This window comes from Fringilla coelebs (genome assembly GCF_963513975.1).
Source record: "Fringilla coelebs genome assembly, chromosome: 18".
In the NCBI taxonomy this organism is placed as follows: Eukaryota; Metazoa; Chordata; class Aves; order Passeriformes; family Fringillidae; genus Fringilla; species Fringilla coelebs.
The window spans coordinates 12,029,280-12,055,260 of NC_140044.1; the positions used below are offsets into that span (position 1 = coordinate 12,029,280).

At 51.0% G+C, this 25,981-nt stretch overlaps 2 protein-coding genes across 3 annotated transcripts in view; one reads left to right on the top strand and one right to left on the bottom strand.

Annotated features, from left to right (window-relative positions):
• The window catches only part of LOC311160669 (myosin heavy chain, skeletal muscle, adult-like), a 28,063-nt gene extending 12,289 nt beyond the window's left edge, over window positions 1–15,774 (top strand). The window contains exons 14-37 of one of the 2 annotated variants that reach the window (XM_084217679.1): window positions 607–694; window positions 1,139–1,256; window positions 2,113–2,236; window positions 2,575–2,711; window positions 3,115–3,370; window positions 3,863–4,105; window positions 4,480–4,656; window positions 5,003–5,148; window positions 5,690–5,780; window positions 7,853–8,242; window positions 9,255–9,381; window positions 10,023–10,141; window positions 10,326–10,522; window positions 11,371–11,720; window positions 12,159–12,283; window positions 12,545–12,660; window positions 12,770–12,962; window positions 13,040–13,243; window positions 13,350–13,475; window positions 13,583–13,753; window positions 14,033–14,137; window positions 14,528–14,623; window positions 14,774–14,911; window positions 15,602–15,774. In XM_084217679.1, coding sequence (XP_084073805.1) covers window positions 607–694; window positions 1,139–1,256; window positions 2,113–2,236; window positions 2,575–2,711; window positions 3,115–3,370; window positions 3,863–4,105; window positions 4,480–4,656; window positions 5,003–5,148; window positions 5,690–5,780; window positions 7,853–8,242; window positions 9,255–9,381; window positions 10,023–10,141; window positions 10,326–10,522; window positions 11,371–11,720; window positions 12,159–12,283; window positions 12,545–12,660; window positions 12,770–12,962; window positions 13,040–13,243; window positions 13,350–13,475; window positions 13,583–13,753; window positions 14,033–14,137; window positions 14,528–14,623; window positions 14,774–14,911; window positions 15,602–15,619 — 3,855 coding nt within the window. In that variant the 3' untranslated portion in view covers window positions 15,620–15,774. Of the gene's footprint in view, window positions 1–606; window positions 695–1,138; window positions 1,257–2,112; window positions 2,237–2,574; window positions 2,712–3,114; window positions 3,371–3,862; window positions 4,106–4,479; window positions 4,657–5,002; window positions 5,149–5,689; window positions 5,781–7,852; window positions 8,243–9,254; window positions 9,382–10,022; window positions 10,142–10,325; window positions 10,523–11,370; window positions 11,721–12,158; window positions 12,284–12,544; window positions 12,661–12,769; window positions 12,963–13,039; window positions 13,244–13,349; window positions 13,476–13,582; window positions 13,754–14,032; window positions 14,138–14,527; window positions 14,624–14,773; window positions 14,912–15,105; window positions 15,543–15,601 lie in introns of those variants that run through there. The other variant, XM_084217680.1, reaches the window with a different exon arrangement.
• Window positions 15,775–17,906: 2,132 nt separating this feature from the next.
• TRPC4AP (transient receptor potential cation channel subfamily C member 4 associated protein) overlaps window positions 17,907–25,981 on the bottom strand; it is a 33,903-nt gene continuing 25,828 nt past the window's right edge. Inside the window, exons 12-19 of the mRNA XM_084217681.1 lie at window positions 23,902–24,003; window positions 22,507–22,590; window positions 22,091–22,181; window positions 21,423–21,563; window positions 20,175–20,283; window positions 19,447–19,559; window positions 19,006–19,212; window positions 17,907–18,055 (exon numbers count right to left, since the gene is read on the bottom strand). Coding sequence (XP_084073807.1) covers window positions 17,918–18,055; window positions 19,006–19,212; window positions 19,447–19,559; window positions 20,175–20,283; window positions 21,423–21,563; window positions 22,091–22,181; window positions 22,507–22,590; window positions 23,902–24,003 — 985 coding nt within the window. The 3' untranslated portion in view covers window positions 17,907–17,917. The remainder of the gene's footprint in view (window positions 18,056–19,005; window positions 19,213–19,446; window positions 19,560–20,174; window positions 20,284–21,422; window positions 21,564–22,090; window positions 22,182–22,506; window positions 22,591–23,901; window positions 24,004–25,981) is intronic.

Sequence of the window (25,981 nt, forward strand, 5' to 3'; positions counted from 1 at the left end):
GCCAGTCCTAGACAGGCTGAGCCTGTACAAGCAGGGGAAGGCAGCTGGAAAGATCAAGGGTAGAGTTGCCTTGGAGAGAAAAGGAGGTGCAGTCTGGCTCAGCAGGCCCTCTGCCATGGCCAAAAAAAGGGGTGAAGCACTGTGGAGGTGCAGGGAAATCCTGCATATCCTAACATTCTCTGTCTGCAGCCAGTGTGTACACAGCACTGGGCCTGCAGGGTGCTGAGCACAGAGCTCTGTAGCAGGAATATGCTCAGCCCTGTGTCCCTGGCTCTCCCCTGCAGCACAACTTTCCCTACAAATACTTGGGAAGCATCTGGCACAGCAAACTTCTGTAGCACAGCAAAACCTGCCAGTGCCATTTGGCCTGTCTGCCAGCCCAGCCCCCTCTGCCATGGGGACAGTCCCCCACCCTGGCAGGAGGCACTGACCCTGCCCCAGGCGGGGATGTCCCCTACCAGGATAGCAGGAGGAAATTCCCTTTCTCCTGCCATAAGGGTCTCTCAGGGTCTGCTCCCTCCCTACCTGTGGGGGAAAGGAGCTGGAGAGACAGAGAAGCATTGCAGGGAAGCAGAGCTGTCCCCTCACCCTGTGTCTGCCCTGCAGGAGAATCTCAACAAGCTGATGACCAACCTGCGCTCCACCCAGCCCCACTTCGTGCGCTGCATCATCCCCAACGAGACAAAGACCCCAGGTATGGGACAGCTCAGGCAGTGCCCTGGGGGACAGCCACATCTGGGAACTGGCAGGCATTCTTGCACCCACCCTCTCCCCAACCCTTTTCATGCTGCCACTGAGCCCTGACCCCATCTCAGTGCTGAAACTCTTGTAACCAGATCAGTCTCCTCTGCTGGGGAGAATGAGCTGTGCCTGGCTCCCATTTTGAGCGTGCAGCCTGGCACTTGGCATGGATGTACACCCAAAATGGGATGCATAGCAGGCATTGATGAGTCTTCCAGGCTGAGTTCCACTATCCAAGGCCCAGTCTGCAGCACTGGTGCCCAGCACACACCTGCAGGACAGGCTAACACCTGCGTTCAAACCATGGGATGTTCCCAGCGTTCAGACCCAGCCTGCAGCTCTATTTTCTCTGTCTTCTTGGGCTGAGCATGTGCTCTGTGTGTGTCCTGCCCCACAGGAGCCATGGATTCCTTCCTGGTGCTGCACCAGCTGCGCTGTAATGGAGTCCTGGAAGGGATCCGCATCTGCCGCAAGGGCTTCCCCAACAGGATCCTCTACGCAGACTTCAAGCAGCGGTAACGCCCTCTTCTTCCTCACCCAGCACGTGTTTCGAAGGCAGACAGACTTGTCCTGGCTCTGACCTGCTCCCCAGCTTGTGCAGAGCTGCTCTGAACCCCCACATGCCCCCAGTGCCTATCCAGTTTGGGATAGCTCTGCTGCTGGCTCTGGGGTGCGAGGCATGGAGGGGTTGGGATGGGGTCTGAGTGTTTGAGGTGCTGGTGCAGGGGGAAGGTGGCAAGGCTCATGTCACTCTTGTGCTGAAAACGACACAGGAACAGGCAGGAGGCAGTATTGTAGAAAGAGCAAAGAAGGTTTTATTCAAGAGAATGGCTTTTTTTTTGTAGAGTGATGCAATAGATTTTATTTGATTGGGTAACTAATAAAAACATCTTCACACACTGTTTTTGAGAAGAACAGACAAAGTAGAAAAACGCCACCTGCAGATTGTTTGTACTGAACAAGTTATCACATCTTTACAACGTCCTAAAAATTCTCACAAGCCACTGTGACAAACGCTTGCTATTTCTCTCTCTCTGTCCCATGGCATCCACAGGCTCAGGCTTCTCTGATCCTGGCTCAGATTTCTCTCTGCCCTAGGGATGGATCCTCAGGGTTCTCACCTTAGGGTCCCATCCATGCTGCCTAGTGAGGGCAGTGTCCTCCTGGCACAATCTCCTTGATGTTCAGGGACTAAATTCTGCCAGGCTTCCCTAGTGCCTGCAATCCTGTGCCCTGGAGCAGCTGGTTCACACCCAGCTCCAGACTGTGGTGCAGCCCCATGGCTCCAGTGGGCACTGGCATGCCTGGGGCTCTGGGGTGCTGCTGGTGCTGCAGTCCTCTTGCATGGCCTCCCTCTGCTTTGCCCCCCAGCTACCGTATCCTCAATCCAGCAGCCATTCCAGAAGACAAGTTTGTGGACAGCAGGAAGGCCACAGAGAAGCTGCTGAGCTCCCTGGAACTGGACCGTGCACAGTACAAGTTTGGTCACACCAAGGTGGGAGATCCTTGGGAGGGAGAAATTTCCCCTGCTGTTACTCTCCATGCCCGTCTGTGCCTGGCCACAGCCCTGCTGTAGCCCTGCACCCTGCAGGGTCTGTGTGGCCCTTGATGGGATTCAGGAGGGCAGAGGAAGGTGCAGGCTGGGAAGAGAAAGAACAGCTCTGAGCAGGTCACTGCTGCCTGACCTCGTCCCACCCAAACATCATCTTGTCCCTGCTGGGGAGCACGGTGTGCTCAGGGCGGGTCTGGTTCCCTGTGCCATGTGTGGGGCCACCTCCATGTTTCCCTGAGCCCTCTGTCCTTCTGCTGATGACTCCACTCTCTTGCCCACAGGTGTTTTTCAAGGCTGGTTTGCTGGGCTTGCTGGAGGAGATGCGAGATGAACGCCTGGCCAAGGTCCTGACAATGCTCCAGGCCAGGATCCGTGGGTACCTCATGCGTGTGGAGTATCAGAAGATCATCAGCAGGAGGTAGATGGGGGGAAAAAGGCAGAACTTTGTGTCTCCTTGTCTCTTCTGCATGGGTCCATGGGTTTGACCCATGGGGTTTGCCCGTGTCTGGCAGTGATTGGTCCTGAGGGATGGAGACAAACCTGGAAAAGGTTTGGCATGGCCCTGGTAGGGAGGATCTAGGTGTGGGGAGCCTCTGGTTTGTACTGAAAGATTCAGAGGGAGGCAGAGTGAGGAGAGCTGAGATCCAGGCCACCCCACCCATCCCAGCAGGGCCAGTACAGTGTGCAGACAGTGTCCCATTCATTCACCATTCTGCCATTTGTCCAGCTGGTGGAGAATGGAGCTGTATCCAGGCCTGCAGAAGCCAGGATGGGACATGGGAAATGTCCACCCCTGAGGATGCTGTGCTTGTATTCCCCAGGGAAGCCCTCTACACCATCCAGTGGAATATCCGTGCCTTCAATGCTGTCAAGAACTGGTCCTGGATGAAGCTGTTCTTCAAGATCAAGCCTTTACTCAAGTCTGCTCAGACTGAGAAGGAGATGTCCAACCTGAAGGAGGAATTCCAGAAGCTGAAGGAGGCTCTGGAGAAGTCTGAGGCTAAGAGGAAGGAGCTGGAAGAGAAGCAAGTCTCCATGATCCAGGAGAAGAACGACCTGGCTCTCCAGCTGCAGGCAGTGAGTGCATCACCCTCTCTCTGTGGGTGTTAAGACAGTGCAGGATCCATGGGTAGAAGAAGGAGCAGAATATCCTAGAACCCTCCTTCAGCCTCTTGCAGTTCTGAAGCTCCCTCATTGCCACAATCTGTCTGAAACACAAGCTAAGACTGCAGACCTGAAGTACCATCACATCCTGGGGCTGTCCCAGGGATTTGTGATCCCCTGGCTCTAGGAAGGGTGCTCTCCTCACAGGGGAGTGGGAGGGGATGGCAATGTTTGCTTGCCAAATTTTGTGCTGTTTTTTTTGTCCTTCCTCTGGAAAGATTGAGCTGCTCTTTGGCCCTGGTTAGTGTGAGTGGTTGAACCCTGATGACGGGCAGTGACTGGAGCTGTATTTTTTGTACACTTGAGCTTGCTCTGCCCCTTCCACAAGGAGAAGGCCAGGACAGCAGGGCTGAGAGCAAAGTCCTGGGGCAGAGACTGAACACTGCTCTCCTGTGCCTCTCCCAGGAGCAAGACAACCTGGCAGATGCAGAGGAGCGCTGTGACCTGCTCATCAAGTCCAAGATCCAGCTGGAGGCCAAGGTGAAGGAGCTGCTGGAGCGTGTGGAGGATGAGGAGGAGATGAGCTCGGAGCTCACTGCCAAGAAACGCAAGCTGGAGGATGAGTGTGCAGAGCTGAAGAAGGACATTGATGACCTGGAGATCACACTGGCCAAGGTGGAGAAGGAGAAACACGCCACGGAGAACAAGGTAACCAAGCTCCCTGCAGGGTCCAGCCTCAGTGCCTGAGGGGACACCAGGAAACTTCTGGGATAAGGCTGCTGGTGTGGGGAAACTGGGGCAGGGCAGAGGAAAAGTGGAATGTGAGAGGGAAAAACCCTCTGTGTCCTGCCTCATTACTCAGAGGGCTGTGGGCAAATGGTTCTGTGCTGTGGCAAGTGATCTGAGGCATGGAAAACCCACCTGGTGGGGCCAGCCTGGCCAAGGGGACAGGGGCTGGCTGCTGGTGGGGAGCAGAGCTGGTGTTGTCCATGGATAGACTCCTGCCTTGCAAGGGTCAGGCTGCTGGAGTAGCTTTGCACCTCCCTCTGAGGTGCTCTCTACTTTTGTCTTCACTGATGCAGGTTAAAAACCTGATTGAGGAGATGGGTGGTCTGGATGAGATCATTGCCAAGCTGACAAAGGAGAAGAAAGCCCTGCAGGAGGCCCATCAGCAGGCCCTGGATGACCTGCAGGCTGAGGAAGACAAGGTCAACACACTGACCAAAGCCAAGGTCAAACTGGAGCAGCAAGTGGATGATGTGAGTCACAGGCCACTGAGAATAAAGCAAGAGAGGTTTGAGTCACATCTCCAGGAGAGCCCAAAGGCTGTCCCTGAGTGGGATCTGGAGTGTGGGATGTTACCAGATCCCCCTTTAATATGGCCAGTTGATGAATAATCCCATTGACAACTACCCCTGAAACAAGAGGTGGTGTAGAGCATCTCATGGAGAGCAGTCCTGGGCTGAGGGAGTGGGACTGGAGACCAGCAGGGAAACACCTCTGGCCCCCAGGGGATTGCTGAAGTTCCCACAGCAGTGGACATGGGTGAGGATGGGGTTACAGAAGGTCCTTTCCCTCCCTACCCCACCTCTCTTCGTTCTCCAGCTGGAAAGCTCTCTTGAGCAAGAAAAGAAGGTTCGCATGGACCTGGAGAGAGCAAAGAGGAAGCTTGAAGGAGACCTGAAGCTGTCACAAGAGTCTGTAATGGATCTGGAGAATGACAAACAGCAGCTGGATGAGAAGCTCAAGAAGTGAGTGTGTGACACGTGCCTGGGCTCTGGGCTTGCTCTGCTCCCCTAAATCCAGCAGATGTGTGGTCTCTGCAGGGGCAGCTGGGCTGTGGCTCTGGGCACTGCTGTGTGACCAGTCCAGGCACAGTGAGGGCTTGGTTTTCCTGGGCACTTTGCAGAGAGGCTGAGGAGCTTGTGACAGGCTCATAGAGCAGGGGTCATAGACCTTCCTTTGTCCATGGGGCTGGAGAGGAGGGACCTGCCTGGCAGGATCCAACGCACTGCTGGGGCCTCAGCTGCAAGTGCAGACTTCAGTCATGTCCCATTTTCACTGGGGAACTGGAGAACACCTTGGGACCTCAGAGGGAAACCCTCAGAGCCAGCTGTCTGCCAATTTGGCTACTTGAACCCTTCCATGAGCTGCTGCTTATCCCTGCAATCCCTTTCCATTGTGGGCTTGTTCATCCTCTGGCCTTGGGTGTAAGAGTGCAGGGAAATTTAGGAGCCAGAAGGACCTGTCAGGACAGTGTCTGATCAGAGGCTCTGTCTTTTGTCTGTACAGGAAAGACTTTGAGATGAGTCAGCTGAACTCAAGGATTGAAGATGGGCAAGTGATGGAGGCCCAGCTGCAGAAGAAGATCAAGGAGGTCCAGGTATGGTGAGAAGAACTGTTCTTACATCCTGGGAGTCCAAAATTTCCATCAGATGTGATGTGTAGGGGAATCTGCATGAGCCAGTTCCTCTCTGAGCACAGGGGCATCTCCCTGGGAAAAGCTGGGATGGGTAGCAGGAGCCAAGTCCTCTGCCAAAACGTGGTGGGTTGAAAATTAAAGAACAAGCTATTGAGGTGAACACTATCACCAGCCTGAGGAACAGCTTCCAGGATGTAGTTCTCTGTCCAAAATAAAACCTTTAATCTGGTAATGAAACTCTGAAAATCCATATCTGGGCTTCTTCCTATCAGAGACAGGTCCCCACAATCATGGAAGTTCCTGTGAAAAGAAGCTAATGCCAGCTGGATCCTGATGGCAGGGACAGAGGAGAGCTGGAGCTCCAAACATGCTACCAAGGAGCACCTGCCTCCCAAAACAGCCCAAGACTGGTGGTTTTTTTGCCTCCCATCATGCTGCTCCACTGTGGAGAGCAGAGATGCTGTATAGGAACGTGGAGTGACAAAACTATCCTTTGTCTCCTAAAAAAGGAAAAAAGCCCAAAGGTTTCTCTCCTCATTTAGGTAAAAAGACACCTCATAGTCCCACCTCATAGGACTTCACCTCAAATTTAAGGATAGCCAATTGGAGAGAAGCCAAAAAGTCTTGCCTAAGCAATTTACTAGAAAAAGAAGAGAACAAAGAAACTAATTGGTTTTGTGAGGTGTTTTACCAGGAACAAGAACCCCTTGCACCTGGCTCAGTTTTTCTCTGTAAAGAGCTTTGTTATTTTGCCTTTTATTAAACCTTTTTGTTTCCAACACTGCCACAGAAGCCATCCTGCTGATTTTATGCCTTCCAAGGTAGCTGAGCTATCTTGGGTGTGATATAAATCTCCAAGAGCTTACAAGACCTGGCTCAAGGAGACCATATATCAATGCTGGAGCTTCACCCAGTGTGGTATTCACATGCCCTGTGAACAGAGAGAAGCTGTGAGACAAGCAGAGAAGAAGGAAAACAATTCTTATCTCACTTGCTGTACCTGTGTTGTGCTAAAGTAGAATGCAATATGGAGATTGTTTACCCAAAGTGAGGATGTTTTGTTCCCTTGGCCTGCCAGGGCCAATGAGTGTGTGTGTGTGTCAGGATGGTCACAGGATGTCTTGGCTTGGAAAGGCAGGTGCCTGCTAAGGAAGGCAGGAGCCTCCCCTGAAATGGAGAATGCAAACCTTCCCCACCCCTCCGAATTAGTATGAATTTTAAATTAAGGGGCTCTCAGGCAGAAATATGGGAGCAGGAAATAACAGTTCTTTAATAGGGAAGGGAAAAAAATAAAAAGATAAAATAAAACAATGCAATACACTAGAACAACACTGACAGAGTCAGAACACAACCTGACACCCTGTGGGTCAGGGTGCTGGCAGCAGTCCAGTTGGAAAAGGGGCTGCAGCCCTCCTGGAGTGTCAGGGGTGGTTCTGTTGGAGCAGAGGGGGTCCTGTAGAAAAGGGGTGTATTCTTCCTCTGCAATCTGTGGAAGAAGAGGCAGCTGCTGTTCCTCTGGGAATCCAGTGGAGAAGAGCTGTGCTGGTGTTCCAGAATCTCGAGATTATATCTGGGTAGGAATGCTTGACTCCTCCCTCTGGGCTCACATCTCCCAGTGGGATGCTGTAGTTCTTATCAGCCATGCAGGAACATTCAATGGCCTGTTATCAGCAGATGTCCCCTCCTGAGGGAGGGGTGATTGTGATCACTCAGAGAGAGATAAGGAGCATTGCCCACTTGACACCAGACAACTGCCATACAGATGGCAATAGAATACATCTTGCCTTGCAATCTGGAACACCGGACAGTCAGGAGAGAATCAGAGCTGGGTGCAGTTCTGTGCAGTTGTGAGCAAGAGTGAGTGCATGGCAGATTCAGTTCAGAAGAAATGTTCATAGTATAGTATAATAAAGTAATTGATTAGCCTTCTGATGATGGAGTCAGATGCATCATTCTCCCTCCCCTCCATCAGAGTCACCATTGATTTACAATAACCCAGAGCTTGGAGCACCTGCCCTTTTCTGTGTGTGCAGGCACGTGTGGAGGAGCTGGAGGAGGAGCTGGAGGCCGAGCGAGCCGCCAGGGCCAAGGTGGAGAAGCAGCGGGCGGAGGTGTCGCGGGAGCTGGAGGAGCTGAGCGAGCGGCTGGAGGAGGCGGGTGGCAGCACGGCCACGCAGCTGGAGCTCAGCAAGAAGAGGGAGGCCGAGTTCCTGAAGCTGCGGCGCGACCTGGAGGAGGCGACCCTGCAGCACGAGGCCACGGCGGCGGCGCTGCGCAAGAAGCACGCGGACAGCGCGGCCGAGCTGGGCGAGCGCATCGACGGCCTGCAGCGCGTCAAGCAGAAACTGGAGAAGGAGAAGAGCGAGATGAAGATGGAGATCGATGACCTCTCCTCCAACATCGAGTACATCACCAAGAGCAAGGTGGGTGTCCGTGTGAAAAACGCCAATCAGTCGGTTTTAAAATTTTTAAAGTTTAATAGTAATAAAATGGTTATAAAAATAGCAGTGTAATTAGAGTAATAAAAGTTTTGGACAGTTTGGATTAAGACAATACAAGACACTAGAAACAGGGTTATGGATGCCCAGGTACCTCTTTCTGGGCAACATAAGCCCAAAAAAGGACACCCATTAACAGAGGATTAAGCCTTAAAAGCAACAGCCTGTTGCATATTCATACACCTCATCCATGATGCATCAATTCCATTCAAACACAGGATTCTGTCTGGTCACTGTCAGCTTCTTCCTCTTAATCCTGATGGCATCTATCTTCAGGGACTGAGGAGGCAGGAAGAAGTTAGTTTCTCCTGTTAATGGGGCAATAAATTCTCTTCTCTGAAAGATTCAGGTGTCCTGTGGCTGCTATCTCAGTGTGAGTCCTATCTTTAGAAAAAAAGTGTCTTACACAGCATAGTTTCTATTATAACCTTATGTTATAACCTAAAACTATATTTAACACACAACTAAAAAAAGTAATACAGCATAACTTTCTAATATAACACATATAATATTCATTTTAATAGTTGCAAAAAGCCAATAATAAAATACACATTTTTCACAGTCCTGGTTCTCCACGGGGCTGGTCGATCTCTCCTGTGGACATCAGTGCAACTGGTGCAGCGTGAGCAGCACAGCCATGTCCGTGGGGTGGTGTCTCTTTGCCATGGCCAAGTCCCTGTTTGATCCATAGCTTGTCCCTATGTCACTACAGGATGCTTCACTTGGCCTTATCAAGGCTGGAGGCTCTGGGAAGACATTTCCTGGGCAGCTTGACTGCAGAGAGCCGCTGTTATCTTGGCAGCGAGCTCTGGCAGGCTCCTGCTCTCTGCCTTGTGTGCCCATAGGATCCACCTGGCAGGGCAGAGTATCCCAGGGTAGGAGAGCGGTGCTCTGTGGCCAGAGCTGGGCTCATCCAGGCTGTGCTTGGTGCCTGCAGGCCAACGCTGAGAAGCTGTGCCGCACCTACGAGGACCAGCTGAACGAGGCCAAGGCCAGAGTGGACGAGCTGCAGCGGCAGCTGACGGACGTGAACGCCCAGCGGGGCCGGCTGCAGACCGAGAACGGTGCGTGGGCACAAACCAGGGGCACCTGGCTGTTGTCATCAGATTTCAAAAGTCTCATACCTTCTGGGTGATTTCTCATGGGCAGCTCCTTACAGCACTGACTCCTTCTTCTTCACAGCACAGCCAACAAACCCCATCTCTCTTCTCAACACAGCCAACAAACCCCAACTCTCTTCTCAACACAACCAACAAACCCCATCTCTCTCCTCAACCAGCTAACCCACTCTTTTGTAACACTCTTCTTATTGGACACAGCTGTGGCCTGTTAAGGGCAGGCCTGTTCCTAATCTTTGGTGATTAGTACAGCTGTAACTCCTCAGGTGTGAGATTACCTTCTGCACTCTATTTTCTTACATTCTATCTCTCCACACCCAACTGCCTCAGGAGTGCTCTGACCCTGGGTGTGAGTGGGGTTCAGCCAGGCAGGCTGCCCTCCTCCTCCCATAGAGGGAAAAACTAGTTGTGCCTCAGGAGGGATTTCTCGCTGGCATCTTTTGCCTTTAACTGCTTGCACCTCTGCCCATGTCCTTGGTGGGGACAGCTGGGACAGCTGGAGGCCACAGGCTCTGGGGGAGTGTGGGACAATGCAGATTGCAGCCCTACAGCCCTAAAATAGCTGTTTTGGCTTTGTTTGAACCCAGGGGAGCTTAGCCGGCTGCTGGAGGAGAAGGAGTCCTTCATCAACCAGCTGAGCCGTGGCAAGGTCTCGTTCACACAGGGCATTGAGGAACTCAAGAGGCAGCTGGAGGAAGAGACCAAGGTGAGGTTTCAGGGCATGGCTGGTCTCTGAGTGACTCTGTGGCAGTGCCCCAGACCCTTTGGGGAGGTGGGACATACCCTCCACACAGGGCAGCTCTTCACCTGGGAAGAACAGAAGTTCCCTGCTGCTGCTCCTGGTGCCATGGCCAGTGTCCTGGAGCCAGCTGCTGCTCTCTCTTCCTCAGGGCAAGAATGCCCTGGCCCATGCCCTGCAAGCCTCCCGGCACGACTGTGACCTGCTGCGGGAGCAGTACGAGGAGGAGGTGGAGGCCAAGAGCGAGCTCCAGAGGAACTTGTCCAAAGCCAACGCTGAGGTGGCCCAGTGGAGAACCAAGTACGAGACTGATGCCATCCAGAGGACTGAGGAGCTGGAGGAAGCCAAGTAAGTCCCATGGCACAAGTTGGTTCCTTGTAGGTGGCAACTTTCTGTTCAGCAGTGGGGCTCTCCCAGGCCTGGGGTGACACAGCATGCTCCTGCCTATTGAAAAATTAGGGCACCCCCGATGAAGGAAGAGAAAATTATGTCAGCTGACAGTCCCGACACACACACACACACACACACACACACACATGTGTGGTGTTAATGTAGTCCCCAGGACGAGGTGAGAGATGAGAATCTGACTCCATGTTCTCAGAAGGCTGATTTATTATGATATGATATATCATATCATATTATGCTATACTAAAACTATACTAAAGAAAGAGAAAGGATACATCAGAAGGCTTAACAAGAATGGATAATAAAAACTTATCACTCTTCAGAGCCTCGACACAGCTGGACCATGATTGGTCATTAAATTAAAACAATTCACATATTTGGTTAAACAACCTCCAGACCACATTCCAGAGGAGCAAAACATGGGGAAACTGAGGCTTCATCTTGCTGGGAGAAGAAATCCTGAGGAAGGGATTTTTCAGAAAATATGACAGTGACACACATGGATTTAATTGGTCAGTGAATTAAAACACACTAGAATCTAATTACTAATTCTCTTCAGGTAAACAATCTTTCACAATTCATTCTCCTTGTGAACAACACAGGCGGAGCAAATGAGATGAGAGTTGTTTTTCTTTTCTCTGAGGTTCAGAGAGTATGAATCTCAGAATTTCTTTGGGCAGTCGTGCCTTACATTTCTCTGTGAGGAGAATGTGGCGACTCCTGCCTGGGTCGGCGGCTGCGGGGCGGGGTGGCAGCGGGGCAGGGAGCGCTCACCCCGGTGCCGTGGGCAGGAAGAAGTTGGCCACGCGGCTGCAGGAGGCAGAGGAGGCCGTGGAGGCTGCCCACGCCAAGTGCTCCTCGCTGGAGAAGACCAAGCACCGTCTGCAGACCGAGATCGAGGACCTCTCGGTGGAGCTGGAGCGCGCCAACGCGGCCTGCGCTGCCCTGGACAAGAAGCAGCGCAACTTCGACCGGGTCCTGGCTGAGTGGAGGCAGAAGCACGAGGAGAGCCAGGTGGAGCTGGAGGCGTCGCAGAAGGAGTCGCGCAGCCTGAGCACCGAGCTCTTCAAGCTCAAGAATGCCTACGAGGAGTCCCTGGACAACCTGGAGACCCTTAAGAGGGAGAACAAGAACCTGCAGGGTAGGACTGGGCTCTGGCACTCCCCTGGGGCTCTGCCCAGGCTCCTGCCCTGTCCTCAGACATGTGGGACTGGGTCCCTTGTTGCCCAGGGGAGGCCTTGCTGCTCAGCCCATCCCCTGCAGGGATGGCAGCGTGTGTCCTGCCCCCATGCTGGGCACACTGTGGGAGGACTGGCAGAGACGCTTGGCTCCTGTTCCCAAATGGTGCTGCCAAGTGCCGTGTTGCTGCCTTGGGGGTGTTGCTGTTGGACAAACAGATCTCCCCAGGTCCTTAATGTCTCCTCTATGCTCTCTCCCAGACTGCAGAAATGTTCCCAAGCACAGCTCTTTGAGTGTCTGAGGGACACCAGCTGAGCCTGGGCAGTGGGGTGGGGACATCCCTTGCACAGGGCTGGTTCCACAAACTCCTTCCTGACCAAACTCCTTCTGTCCCCGGCAGAGGAAATTGCTGATTTGACTGACCAGATCAGTCTGGGAGGCAAAACCATCCATGAACTGGAGAAGGTGAAGAAAGTGCTGGAGAGCGAGAAGAGTGATATCCAGGCAGCTCTAGAGGAGGCTGAGGTGAGTCCTTGTTTCCCATATGTTCCTGCTGCCCCCAGCAGCCACTGGCCCACCCTGCAGCTCTGGTTGTATGGAGTGACAGTCCTGAGCCAGGCTGTGACCCCTGGGAGTCCCATTCATTGGGGTCCCACAACCACTGCAGCTAGCTCCACCTGCTCTGCCCCCCATAGCAATGGGCTGGGGGACAAAGCCTGGGATGGTGGGTGGCCAGGGGTAGCCCCCTTCCCAGGAACCACCTTCCCATGGCTGAGCTGTCTCTAGGGAGCCCTGGAGCACGAGGAGAGCAAGACCCTGCGCATCCAGCTGGAGCTGAACCAGATCAAGGCTGAGATGGACAGGAAGCTGGCGGAGAAGGACGAGGAGTTTGAGAACCTGAGGTGTGTGGGGTGAGGGGACAGGCTGGGACGGGGCTGCAGGGCTGGATTGTGACCCTGGCAGGGCTGGGTGTCCCCAGAGGACGTGGCTGATGCGTGGCCTCTCCTGCAGGCGCAACCACCAGCGCGCCATGGACTCCATGCAGGCCTCGCTGGACGCGGAGGCCCGGGCCAAGAACGAGGCCGTGCGGCTGAGGAAGAAGATGGAGGGGGACCTGAACGAGATGGAGATCCAGCTGAACCACGCCAACCGCCAGGCTGCCGAGTTCCAGAAGCTGGGCCGCCAGCTCCAGGCCCAGATCAAGGTTGGGACAGACTCGGTGCCGTCCCTGCTGCCAGCCCGGCTCCTGGCTGTCCCCGCTGAGCCCACGCTGCCCCACAGGACCTGCAGATCGAGCTGGATGACACCCAGCGCCACAATGATGACCTGAAGGAGCAGGTGGGCGCCCTGGAGCGCCGCAGCAACCTGCTGCTGGCAGAGGTGGAGGAGCTGCGGGCAGCGCTGGAGCAGGCCGAGAGGAGCAGGAAGCTGGCAGAGCAGGAGCTGCTGGAGACCACCGAGAGGGTCACCCTGCTGCACTCCCAGGTGAGGCACTGCCAACTCCCCTGTCTGCACTGGTGGGAGAGCCAGGAGTCTGTCCAGCTGTGGTGAGCAACCAGTTCTGGTCACACTGAACCTGCTCTGTGTGCAGAACATGGGGCTGATCAACCAGAAGAAGAAGCTGGAGGCAGATGTCTCCCAGCTGAGCGGCGAGGTGGAGGATGCGGTGCAGGAGTGTCGCAACGCCGAGGAGAAGGCAAAGAAGGCCATCACAGATGTAAGAGGGGGTGGGAACTGCTGCGTGGGTCTCACACCTCCACTGAGCCCTGGTCTGGCAGGGCTGCCTGGCCTTGAGGTGATGTCCCCCTGCTCCTGGCCTCGCAGGCTGCCATGATGGCAGAGGAGCTGAAGAAGGAGCAGGACACGAGCGCACACCTGGAGCGCATGAAGAAGAACATGGAGCAGACCATCAAGGACCTGCAGATGCGCCTGGACGAGGCAGAGCAGATTGCTCTCAAGGGGGGCAAGAAGCAGATCCAGAAGCTGGAGGCCAGGGTAAGACAGTAGGGGCAGATCCCTGTCTGTGTTCTTCAGGAGCCAACTCCTGGGGCTGCCCCAGTCCTGTGGCACCAGACTCTGCCCCATCCCTCTGAGGACTGGTGGTGCCTCTGGGGGACCAGGGGACAGTCCCCAAGGCCCTGCCAGGTTGGGCTCTGCTCATGATGGTTTTAGCCTCTACTGTGGCTTCTCTGAGCTGGGAAAGTGGTTTGGCTTTAGCTGGGCTGGTGCTGGTGCATGGGAGCCAGGTACTGAGCCAGTCTGTGCCCCCTGCAGGTGCGGGAGCTGGAGGGAGAGCTGGATGGGGAGCAGAAGAAGATGGCAGAGGCCCAGAAGGGCATTCGCAAGTACGAGCGCAGGATCAAGGAGCTGAGCTACCAGGTAGAGCAGCTCTGGACACAGGTCCAGCCCTGGTCCAGCAGCACCTGGCACACCTGTCTTTGCTTGGCCTCATGTTACCCCAGAACCCATCCACAAAGCCCAGCCCAGCCTGGGCTGCTCCTGGGCTCTGTGTGGGGAATGACAACAACTGCACGAGCTTCTCCTTGTCACAACATCCTCTCCCTGCTCTGGGTCCTTCTGGCAATTCCCAGCACCTCCTGAGCTGGATGATGGGACACAAGGGGGGACCAAGGGATGGGTGCTGTGACACGGGGCTGGGTTGGCAGGGCGGGTTGGTGCTGTGTTTGTGACCTGGCACCACTGGGACTCTGATAAAGGTGGAGGTGAGGGGCTGCTGGGGTCTGGCTGAGGGAGCTGGGGCACTTGCAGGCTGAGGAAGACCGGAAGAACCTGGCTCGGATGCAGGACCTGATTGACAAGCTGCAGAGCAAGGTCAAGAGCTACAAGCGCCAGTTTGAGGAGGCGGTAAGTGCCCATCACTGCTCTGGGACATGGGACAGGGCTGTCCCCCCCTGGGACGGCCTCCATGGCTGCCAGGGGCCACGACAGCACCGTGGGGAGCTCGGAGCTGTCCTGTGTGCCCCATGTACCCTCCCCTCCTCTCTCCCTCCCCAGGAGCAGCAGGCCAACTCCAACCTGGTGAAGTACCGCAAGGTGCAGCACGAGCTGGACGACGCCGAGGAACGCGCCGACATCGCCGAGAGCCAGATCAACAAACTGCGTGCCCGCAGCAGGGACGTGGTCATCTCCAAGGTGGGCACCCCTGGGTGGGAGCGTGGGGAGGTGGGCACGGCTCCTGCCAGCCCCAGAGCCAGGGGAGTGACCACAGGTACAGTCACAACCTGCTGTGGCACTGCTGCCTCACCTCCCGCTGCTGCTGGGGCTGAAGGGTGCTCCGTGCCTCTGGATCCCTCCTCTCACCAAAGCCCTCTGGGGATTTTTTCCAGCATTAGGAGCCTGGCTGCCCTGCCCTGTCCTGTCCCAGCTGCTGCTGTAGGTTGGAGGCAAGTGGCTGCAACAGTCACTGTCAGCTTTGCACTGCATGAATAAATGTAGATCTGCCAGAACTGGCTCTGTTCTGTGTCACCAGGGCCTTGGCCTCTGCCCCTGGGGTCTTGGGGAGCATCTTCACAGGGAGACACAGGCAGGAGAGAAGCTCAGTCCTCTCTCTCCCAGCTCTATGGCCCTGGCTTGGGATGGGTTTTGGGAAAAGAGCCCTTTCCTCATACCTCCCCACCAGAACAGAGCTCTAACTGCAGGGGACCAGAGCTGAGGCATGAGGCACAACAGACCTCAGCCACTACTCCTGAGAAAATAAAGCCCCTTAATACAGCCCTGGAGGGGGTTATGGCTTTGGCAAAGGCACTGGAAAGAAAGACACCTCCACTCATTTCTTTAAAATAGATTTCTTTAATAGTTTCCATTTAATATGTTTATTTGCAGTTAGCAAATCGGCATTAATCAGGGCAGCACGAACCTCAGCACTCCACGGGGACAGTGCACACTTCCAGAGGTATTTGTTAGTGCCAGGGGTCCCACCTCCCTCCCATCCCAGCCTGGAGCCCGTTGGCACCTCCATGGGTCTGGTCCCTCTCACCATGAGATTGTTGTGGCATCTGGCATGGACAGACATCCCAAAGAATGTGGCCCCCACTGGGATTTGCCTGTGACCCTCTGTGCACTGGGGCAGAGCCTTTTCCCTGGAGCCCACCCCTGGAGGAGCTGCCAGGGGATTCTTCCCTGTGCCCTTCTCTGCCCAGTCAGCCCAAAAGCAAAGCCCAGCCTGTGCTCCCAGGCCTGGGAGGACCCCCAGAGATGGTTGGACTCAGCTCAGCTTCCCCCAGGCTCATGGGCAAGGTCAGAGGCAGCTGGGCCCCAAACTGTCTTTAAAACACAGAGGGGAGTGAGACTGCAGGGTTACAGCAGCAATCAGTGGATGCACCAATTAACTACACTGTGGAAAAGGCATCCCTTAACTTAAAAGCCTTTTAATTTGAAGCATTTATTTTAAGTGTACATCTATTACAGTTAAGAAAGAAGCAAAGATACACCAAAAACACTAATACCCAAGAACAAAAAAAGTACAGATGAGAAAGAAATGAGCTGAGGGGAGAGAGGGGTAGGGTGGGGGTGACCTGGTGAGGAACAGGGGGCAAGAAGCTCCCCAGGGTACCCTCAACAGAGCAGGGTGCAGCTCCCAGGAAGGGACACCAGGAATCCCAGGAGCTCCTGCAAGGCTCCAGCTCTATGCACAAGCACAGCAGCTCTGACCGTGAGCCCACAGCAGGACACTGAGTTGTGGGAGAAGAGAAAGGAGAAGGGAGATGCTCAGAGACAAGTCCTACTCCTGGGGCTGGAGCCTCCTTCACTCCTCCAGCTCAAGGAGCCTCAGGGTGGGTTTCATGCTGCTGGCAACGACGAGACAAAAGGCTGCAGCTCTGGGACATCCTCACCCCTCTGGAGCCTGGACAGAGCCGAAGTCATCTCGTCAAATAAATTAGAAAATGTTAAAAAAATTCAGATGGTGTGTTTCAAAACTGATTTCTTTTAGCTGTAGCTGCAAGACATGTTTCTGACTTAAATGTAGTGGCTTAAGTGTAGAGTATCTCATTCCTGGGTATTGGAATGTGTTGGAGCAACATGGTGTTGGTAAGCAGGCAGGGCACATGCAGGTTTGGCAATCAAGACTGCCAAAACCCCATTCCCCCTTTCCAACATATCCTACAAAGTTACTTTCAACCAGGAGTGTTTATTCCCAGCATTTAACACATTCTGATTAAAACAGATCCAGGAAAAAACGGACATCTCCAGTAAATATTGCACTTTCAAGATTAATGTGTGTTGATATTAAGGGCTGAAAGCAGAGACTGACATAAGACTTCCAGGCATAGCAGGTTAACATCAAGAGCAATGGTCCTGAAAAGGATTTTAAAACCAGATTAGTTACCCAAGAAGGGACAAGCCGCAAGTTTAAAAAATTAGTACATTTTAATGCTAGTGCTCCGTGAAAAAGCCAACCCCTGTTGCAATTCCACCACTGCTGAAATGTCTCTGTTCTCCAGCACTGCGAAACGCCTCCAGATGGGAAGGATCTGCAGGAAGGACAGCAGGAGCAGAGGTTCTCTCCTAATGCACAGATAGATTTAGTACCAAGTGATCCAAAAGGCGATGGTAAAGAGGTGACTGGAGCTGGGGCTCTCAGGAATTAAAAGCACACACGCACACACACTCATGCTCTAACCAACCCCACAGCCCTGATTCCAAAGCCCGGTGGAAGAGTTAACACCTGCAGGGAGTCCTCGTGGTGGCTCTGCACGTGGCTGGCGGTGGGGTCCTGCTCAGATGGGCTCCTTGGACCTCACACTTGGAGGGCAATTGCTGTGCTTTTCGACTTGCTTGTCCTGGCAGCCCTGAGAGAGCCACACCTCAACCGGCACATGCAGAGAAGAGAACCCTCACGCCAGCAAAACCCCTTCTGCCAGCCCCGCCGGACTGGCAGAGAGGAAAAAAAAAAAATAATACAGGCTGGTTTGTGCAGGTGATTATTTTTATCCCAGAACAACTGGAAGATACATCCCTGAATGTGTTGCCCAGAGAGCTGTCCGAGTCTCAGAGGTCAGAGCTGGGGGCCGGCAGGGGTGGGGGTGGGACGACGCTCCGCAGCTCCGAGCTGCACACACACACTACACAGCGTATCCCTGAAAATCCCCGGGCTGCGAGGGACCCTCCGAGCTGCCCATCAGAAGCTGGAGGCGGGAATTACTCCTCGGAGAAGTCTCTGTCAATGTCCATGTACGCCTCGTCGATGTAGCTGACTATGGCACAGGGGGATGTCCGGTCCGGACTGAGCAGTATCGAAACAGTCTCTTTCCAGTAGGTAAAACTAATACAGGAGCTCTGTGGGCACAGACAAGAGGGGGGTCAGTGGAGGCCACAGCACAGAACACCTCCCAGAGCTGAAAATCACTTCCTGTTCAGCCTGAGCTGCCCAGCCCCACAGTGTGACCAACACTTTGGATTCCTCCCTCTGCCCTCCCTCCCTGAGGCCCAGCAGAAGGGCTGGGTGTTGAACAACTACACCCTCTACACTCTCCAGATACAGACAAGGACTCCCAGTGCCTCTGGCAGCTGCTAAGAGCAGCACAGGGTGACTCCAGCCTGCCTGGGCCAGTATACCCATAATCTATTGAAATAATAATAATCCAAACTTGTCCTCTGCTGTCCAGTCCAAACACAAACTGGGACCCTATGGTGCCACAGATAAGCCAATGCTGGAAGTAGCTTCTGCTCCTGAGAGCACAAAAACCAACACACTCCCTGCTCACGCCCCTCCTGCATTATTTCCATCAAAAGGGAAAAAAAAAGCCAAAAGGCCACCCCAGCAGCCCAACACCAGACCACATGTCCCCTACATAACTGGATAGCTGTTATTTCTACCCACCAGTGACCCAGGACAAACCAGCTCTGGCACAGAAACCTGCAGGCTGCTCCCCTGGTTTCCAGCAGATACATCAGATATTCTTCCTGCACTGTTTGCAACACCAGGAAGAGGGAACAGTCTGGCTACGGTGCTAACTACTCTGGGAAATGCATTCTGGCTTGCCTTCCCCTCCCTGGCCATGCTGCCAGCCCTGCCTCTCCACCCCACTCAGCACTGCCAAAACCAAGACCTCAGGCTCTGTTTCCAGGGAAGCCCAGCACCTGCCTTGTGGCAGCCTGACTGAGGTGTGAAAAGCACCCCAGAGTTACACTGGGGGCAGAACTTCCTCCCTTCTTTCCCTTCCCAACATCCCATTTTTGCCAGGGGACTGGCAGAGAGGTGTTGCCATGCTAAGAGGGTCACATACATTTTCTAAGCAGGTGCTGTCTTTATCCTTGTTGAGGTAATGCTGCTGCCAGAATCGCAGGAGACTGTGGAAGTTGTTCAGGATGAAGCCAGGGTATTTTTCTGTGTATTCCATCTGTTGCAAGGTGCGCAGATAAAAAGGGAGCTTTTCTTTCCTTCGGGCCAGCATTAGGATAACTAAACTTGTGTTCAAACAACTGACATTTTCCTGGAAGTAAAAATGACACAACAAAAAAAATCTAAATGTCAAGATAGCTGTTGTACACATGTTCCTATAGATCAAGCCTGTGGAAAGCACACAGTGGAAGTGTTCCTGCACACAGCAAGAAAAAAGGGACATGGATGTCCTCCAGGGAAACCAGGCTCTTCCCTGCTCCCAGCCCTGCTCACCACTCCAGTCCCAGTAAGGCAAGTGCAAGGTCCCTCCCTGGCAGCCCTTTACCTGTGTAAGTGTCTGTACATGGATAATATTGATGAGACGGAAGAGAAAGGACATTCTCATGGACATCTGGGACATGTAGGACAAGAGGCGGCACTCGGACAGGACCTCTGCAACTGCAGCAAGAGGAGAAACACAATCACCAGGTGTTAGAGGAGCTTCTTTGAGCCAGGTCTGATAAGCTCTTGGAGGTCTATAACACAGCCAAGATAGCTCAGCTACCTTTGGGGGCATAAAAACCAGTAGGATGGCTTCTGTGGCAGTGTTGGAAACAAAAAGGTTTAATAAAAGGCAAAATAACAGAGAAAAATCAAGCTAGGTGCAGGAGGTCTTTGCTCCAGGTAAAACACCTCACAAAAGCAATTAGTTTCTTTGTTCACTTCTCTTTCTAGTAAATTGCCCAGGTGAGACTTTCTGGCTCCTGTCCAATTAGCTATCCTTAAGTATGAGGTGAAGTCTCCATGGCCTATGAGGTGCCTTTTTCACCTAACTGAGGAGAGGAACTTCTGGGCTTATTTCTTTTCTGAGGGGACAAAGGATAGTTTTGTCACTCTGTCAACAGGAGGCACACTCCTATATCTAGGTGCTGGAGGTTCAAGCACCAGGACAGTAAGAACTGGTGCTCAAACTTTCCATGTGGCATTTCCATGCCTAACCCCAAAGCCCAGATTTAAAATAACCATTATGAGCACTGAACACCCCCCAGTCCCACCCCACTGCTTCCTGCTCACCTTTAGCATCAGACTGATTCTCAAAGCGGTCCAGGGACAGCGTGATGCAGCGAACCAGCATGTTTGAGTCCACCAGAGAGCTGTTGATCTGATTTAAAAATATCTGGAACTGAACAGAAACACTTTTTAGCGTTGAATTTAAAAGTTTTAAATATATTAATACTTAGGGTCATTACCTTTTTGTTATCTCTAACAAGGTAAGAGGAGACATTGCTCCCAGCCCTGCCTCGCCCCACCCAAGGCAACACTGGCACTGAGGGCTGACAAAAGGATCACTTAAAACCACTGTGGAATGAAAAATGCCATCCTGGCATCCCTAAAATCTCTTCTGAAGCTATGTCAATCCAATGAAAGTGAGATTTCATACACTTATTGTTTTGAAAGGGGGAATTCCTGCAGCTCCATATTTTCCTACACTGATTTTGTACAAGCAGACAATGCTAGGGAGGAATACAGTGAGGGAATCACACAGAATGAGAGCTAAACCCACTCAGAGATCAACAAACAGGAAGCATAGAGGAAATATAAAGACATTCTCTAGAATGTTTGAGTTCATTTACTAGAGAAAAAAACCCAAAATAAATACAGCTTTCTTTTAAATACATTTATACATCCCTTCTCCCAGGTCTACCAGACCTAACAGCAGAGAGAAAAATTACAGCAACAAAAGCAAGAGTTTAAGGCCATTCAGAACCTGATATTAAATGTCCAAGGTGCACAAGAGCATGCAACCACTTTGTATAGAGCTGTCCATTGATGTGCAGCTCAATTTTATAGTTAATTACATAAGCCATGGCTTCTTAAAATGTTTCTAAGTTCAAATAACACCAAATATCTACTGCCTACTGTCTGTTTGTAGTATCAAGTATTTTAAGCATTATTCATGAAGGAATTCCCACTGCAAGTTCCAGTAAAATATTTTCTGGAGCAGTCTCAATGTCCACAACTATTACTTAACCTCAAATCTGGCACCTGCACAGGAAATGCTCTGGTGCCCTTGAGCCTGACCTTAGGCCTGCCTGATCATGGAACAGGGCAATGTTTGCTGACCAGCTCAGCACTCACTGTCTCAGGACAAGCTGGAGCACTGCTGAAAACACAGGGACTTTGGCAACTCACCCCTTAAGGTTTATTGTGCCCCAAGCTCTAAAACCACACCAAACCCAAATGAATCCAAGTTCTAGTGCTATGTTTGGCTATAACAAGGTGTAATTTGAGCCAAAGGAGGCAGATCTTACAAATATTTACCTTCTCATCTGTGTTGATGTATTTGTTGAACCTCTTGAATGCATCAATATTGAATTTCATCAGCTCTCCCAGAAGGTCAAAGTAACTCTGAAGCACATCCCGTGACTTGCACTCACTATCAACAATGCAGTAGAGAATATGCTGGCAGGGGAGGAAAACATGTTATTGCCACAGCTTAGTCCAAGCCAGCAGCACAACACAGACTGTGATTTAATCAGTATTTAAAGCATTTATCTGCAAGTTCTTGGGTGACTGAATGCCACAACACCAACTAAAGAAAACAATTCAGATGAGTCTCCTGTTAAAAGGAGTTCCCAGTGATGCAGGTTATACAAATGGTCACATCTGGCTGTCACAAGCAGAATTTACAGGTATTTTTTGAAGTGTTCCCAGTATTTGTCACAGTTACACAGGAATAAGAGACAGTTTTTTCATTTTTTATTATTGTTTCATCTATTGTGATTCCTCCAGTAAACTGTGATCCTGACTTATCTCCCTGAGTGTTTATTCCCCCACTACTGCAAGGGGGCAGCTTGAGTGGCCTTCATTTCCCCACTGAGTTTTAAACCCAGCATAATATTTAACACTACATTTTTATCCACTTTTGGTTCACTGCAGATAAATCCTTCTTGATTGCTATGGAGGATGCCTGACCTAAACTCACTTACCTCCAGGAGCCCTCTCTTGAGGAGGAACATCTGGTCTGCATAGGATGTGGTGCCTCGCAGAAAACTTTCAACCGCCCTTGCTTGCCAAAACCTGAGAAAGAGAAGAAAGGAGGTGTTGGTTTTGGGGCAAGGGAAGTACTTGATCACAACTGCAATTTAAATCCAGTTTCCTGATCTGTTTCAATCCACTCTAAAGCTGGATTCCTGCAGACTGGAGTTCTGCAGGATCAACAGCTGTTGATCCTGCAGAAAATCGCTGGCTGTGATTTCTTCACACCTGCCCTGCCACCACAGCACAACAAAGCCAGACCTTTCCACAGCTTATTCTCCAACCTTCTCAGCTGCTCTAAGCTGGACAAAATCAAGGCTACATCCCAGGGGTCTCAAGCAGCTCATAAGAGGCAAAGTGAACCCACCTGAAGGAGGATTCTGCTGGCTCCTTTTTCATGACCTGAAGCAGTCTGGTCAACAAACCTCTCTTCCCATCACAGACAAGGCTCCTGCAGCAGGTGAGAAAAGACAGCTGAGTGGAAGGGCTGGGCAAGCCCTGAGCACTGAATGCAGTCACTGCTCCAGAGCTTTTGATGATCAAAACCTCAGTATTGAAGTACACAGTACAAATATTGTGCTAGTTCTACCAGCAGAGGAGTTCTCATTGCCCTCGGTAAATATCTGCAAAACCTGCAACATGACTTCCAAATAGGTCCAAAGGAAAAACTTTCTCTCCAAATTTTAATAATTTCAGAAATACCAATTCACACCTTGTGTTAATCAAGAAAAAAATACTATATCTGAGCTTAGGCATGAAAGAAATCCTTTTTTTTTTCCCTCAAAAAATGTAAAGAAAGTCTAAATTCCATTTAGGAGGCAGAGCAGAGAAGGGAAAGCTGTGTGCTACATTAGGTTGTACAACTGCAATTTTATTTGTATTAAACAGCACCTTCAGTGGAGCATCCACCTGCATTAAATTCATTCAGAAGTAATGCCTTGATCTCTAATATCAAGAAAAGCAGCATGAAAACTAAATGCTAAGGGTGAAATAAAAAGTTCTTCCCCATTAGACACAGTATTATGATAATAACTGTAATCTAAAAATCCTCTTAGTGATTCCCTTTTGGAGTGAAGTAAATCTGCTCTGTGCAGACCAAGTCCCTGCTGATACCCTGGGAGTACTCTGACAAAATAAATTCTGCAAACAACCTTCCATCTGCTGAGCTTTACACATCAGAATCATGTATTAAAGAGATTATTAGATCAAAACAGTCCATCTAACAGATACTCAAATGCAACAGAAGAGATTCTGTAAGTGGTTTAACATGTTAATCTAATTTAGCTTATTCCAGTTATTAGCTGCTGTTAAAATACTCTCAGCAGACACTTGGATGTGTTCATGCAGCCTGGAAATGGACATTTATGTGTGCACACACTGCTCCTGAATGCCAGAACTAAGATTTTACAGCAAGAGCAATTAAATGATTTGAATTTACTTTCCAGGTCTGTCTGCAATGCCCAACCTGAGGAAAGTCAGACAGGCAGACCCAGCTATCACAGTGAAGTCTGAGCCATGAACTCAACCCCCTTTTTTAGGGGTTTTAAAGTTGCTTTTGTTTTTAAAGCACCTTATTCTGAGCACAAGCACACCTGAGATTTGCTAATGACCATCAACATCCCATAAGCCTGGACACCTCCCACTGAAAAGAGTCACTGAAATGAAAGTGTGGTGGACAGACAGAACAGCTCATGTCAATCTTACACTGGAAGTGCTTCCCAAACTCTTAAATTGTGACCAACACCTCAGTCCCCTCTCTCACCTGTCAGTGTTGACCACTGCATCCACTTCAGGGATGTTGGCTTTATGGGAGATTGCACTCAGTTCATTCAGCTCCTGGCTGTTCAAAAGGAGATACTTGTTCCTAAAGTAAGACAGTGGGGGAGGAGGGGAGAAAAGCAGGATGAATTCAAGAGGCAAAAATGTAATTTCATGAAAAGCAGAGGCTCAGGACTACAAAGGCTGCAGGACTGGGCAATTTGCTTTCTCCTGGCTGCTCTTCACAGCATTCCCACTCTGCTCCCTGTACCAGGCCAGCTGCAGTTTGGGAAAACCTCCTCCAAAATTTTCCAAATGCCACTTCTAACACTGACCAGCTTTGAGATGATGGTTCTTTGCTGACTTGTTTGGGATCTTGGGTTTGTAAATAATTTCTTCTGGATAAGGCTCATTAAAAAAAAAAAAATCTAAGCAACATTCTGCTGAATTTCAGACCAAAATTAGTATGAAATAGCAAACTTTTTCACAGTTTTGTGAAGTTTTCTCCACCCTACAGTGATAGCTCTTTTTAAGTAATAAATCTCTTTCTAAGTAAGAAAGCAGAAATTGCAAAAAAGGACTCAGTCATCCTAGTATTTTATTATCTGAACAAACTTTACCCTGGAAACATTTTAAAACATCATGAAAAGTAAAGATCCAAATAAAAATGGATATAGATCCCAGGAATGTACATAAATTCTTTATCAAATACTGAACTTTTCATAATGAAAATAAATTATTTTGTCTGCAAAGTGAACTAACTGCAGAATAAATCTGACAGAGCAGAAATGTAGAGCAGGGGCTCCCTTTGCCCAATGGCAGTGTGCTCCCTGAGAGTCTTTCTGCTTCCAAGTGATCAAAATCAGACAGCAAAGATTCCTTTCCAGGAAAGCTCAGGGGGCAGAGGATGCAGTGATGAGTGTGAGGTTCCTTCTTGTTTCCAACACTCTCCTCAGGTTAGTGCTCATTGAGGCTCTTGTGTAAAGCTGCTTTTGATGTGGACTGAACATGTTTCTGCAATGAGAACAGAGCCCTTCTCTCCCTGCAATAAACAGCTCTGCAAGTCTGGTTTGGACACAATTTCACCGAATGAACATCAGCATACAAGTACTTTGCTCTCATCTTGTCCTCAGTTAACTCAGCTTATCTGTGATTTCATAGAAAGTTCATGTAATTATTTAAACCCCCCAACAGATTCCACACATTCCACTTGCTCCAATGCTACAGCTGGGAGCTGTTTTCTGCTCAAACAGGCCTGAGATCTTTGTAGCAGCCACTTAAGTAGTAACATCACCTCTAAGAGATTTTATTGGAAAACCTGGAGCGATTCCCAGGCAAACAATACAATGTCTTGGATGAAGGATTTACAATAGGTCAGCATTCCCTCTCTGTCCATGTCCAGCAGCTCTGCATTCTCAAAGCTAATACTCCACAATCAAAAAGGCTGATATTTGAAATCTATCCCACAGGACTAAAATCCTGCACAAAAATACCAGCCTGGCTCTAGGAATGAGCAGCACCTCAAGTGCAACATGCCTCTAACACAGGAGTTTGTAAGGAAGTGGACACCATCTCCCAGGACTGAATAAGAGCAACACTGATGGAATGCAGGATGCAATTCCACAAGTCTCAAACACCTCTGTACCAGCAGCACAGCATTAAATATTAAATAACCCCAAGCAAACTGTACCACCCCTCCAATTATTGCAGCACACCCAAGTTTTCCTAAGGATTTATTTTGATGGCAGACAAGAGATTTCTTTGTATTTCCATGGCTCACTGTCAGCTCTCAGTAGAAGGCAAAAAAGAAGAAAGCTGCCTCCTTATTCCTTCAGCCAGAAAGTGTTAACTCATCCTGTACATGTTTCAGCTCATCTCAACACAAGACAAAATGGGCTGGGTTTAACCACACCAGACATATTCAGACCTGCCCACCACAGAGCAAATTCTTAGGCTGTTACAGCAAGAGCTGAAAGGAACATGAAGTTTAGGGACAGCACAACATTCCCTTCACATGGAGCCTGCCCTGTGCCCAGGACACCTGGAAGCACAGCCAGGCAAACAGCACCAAGCCACAACCCACC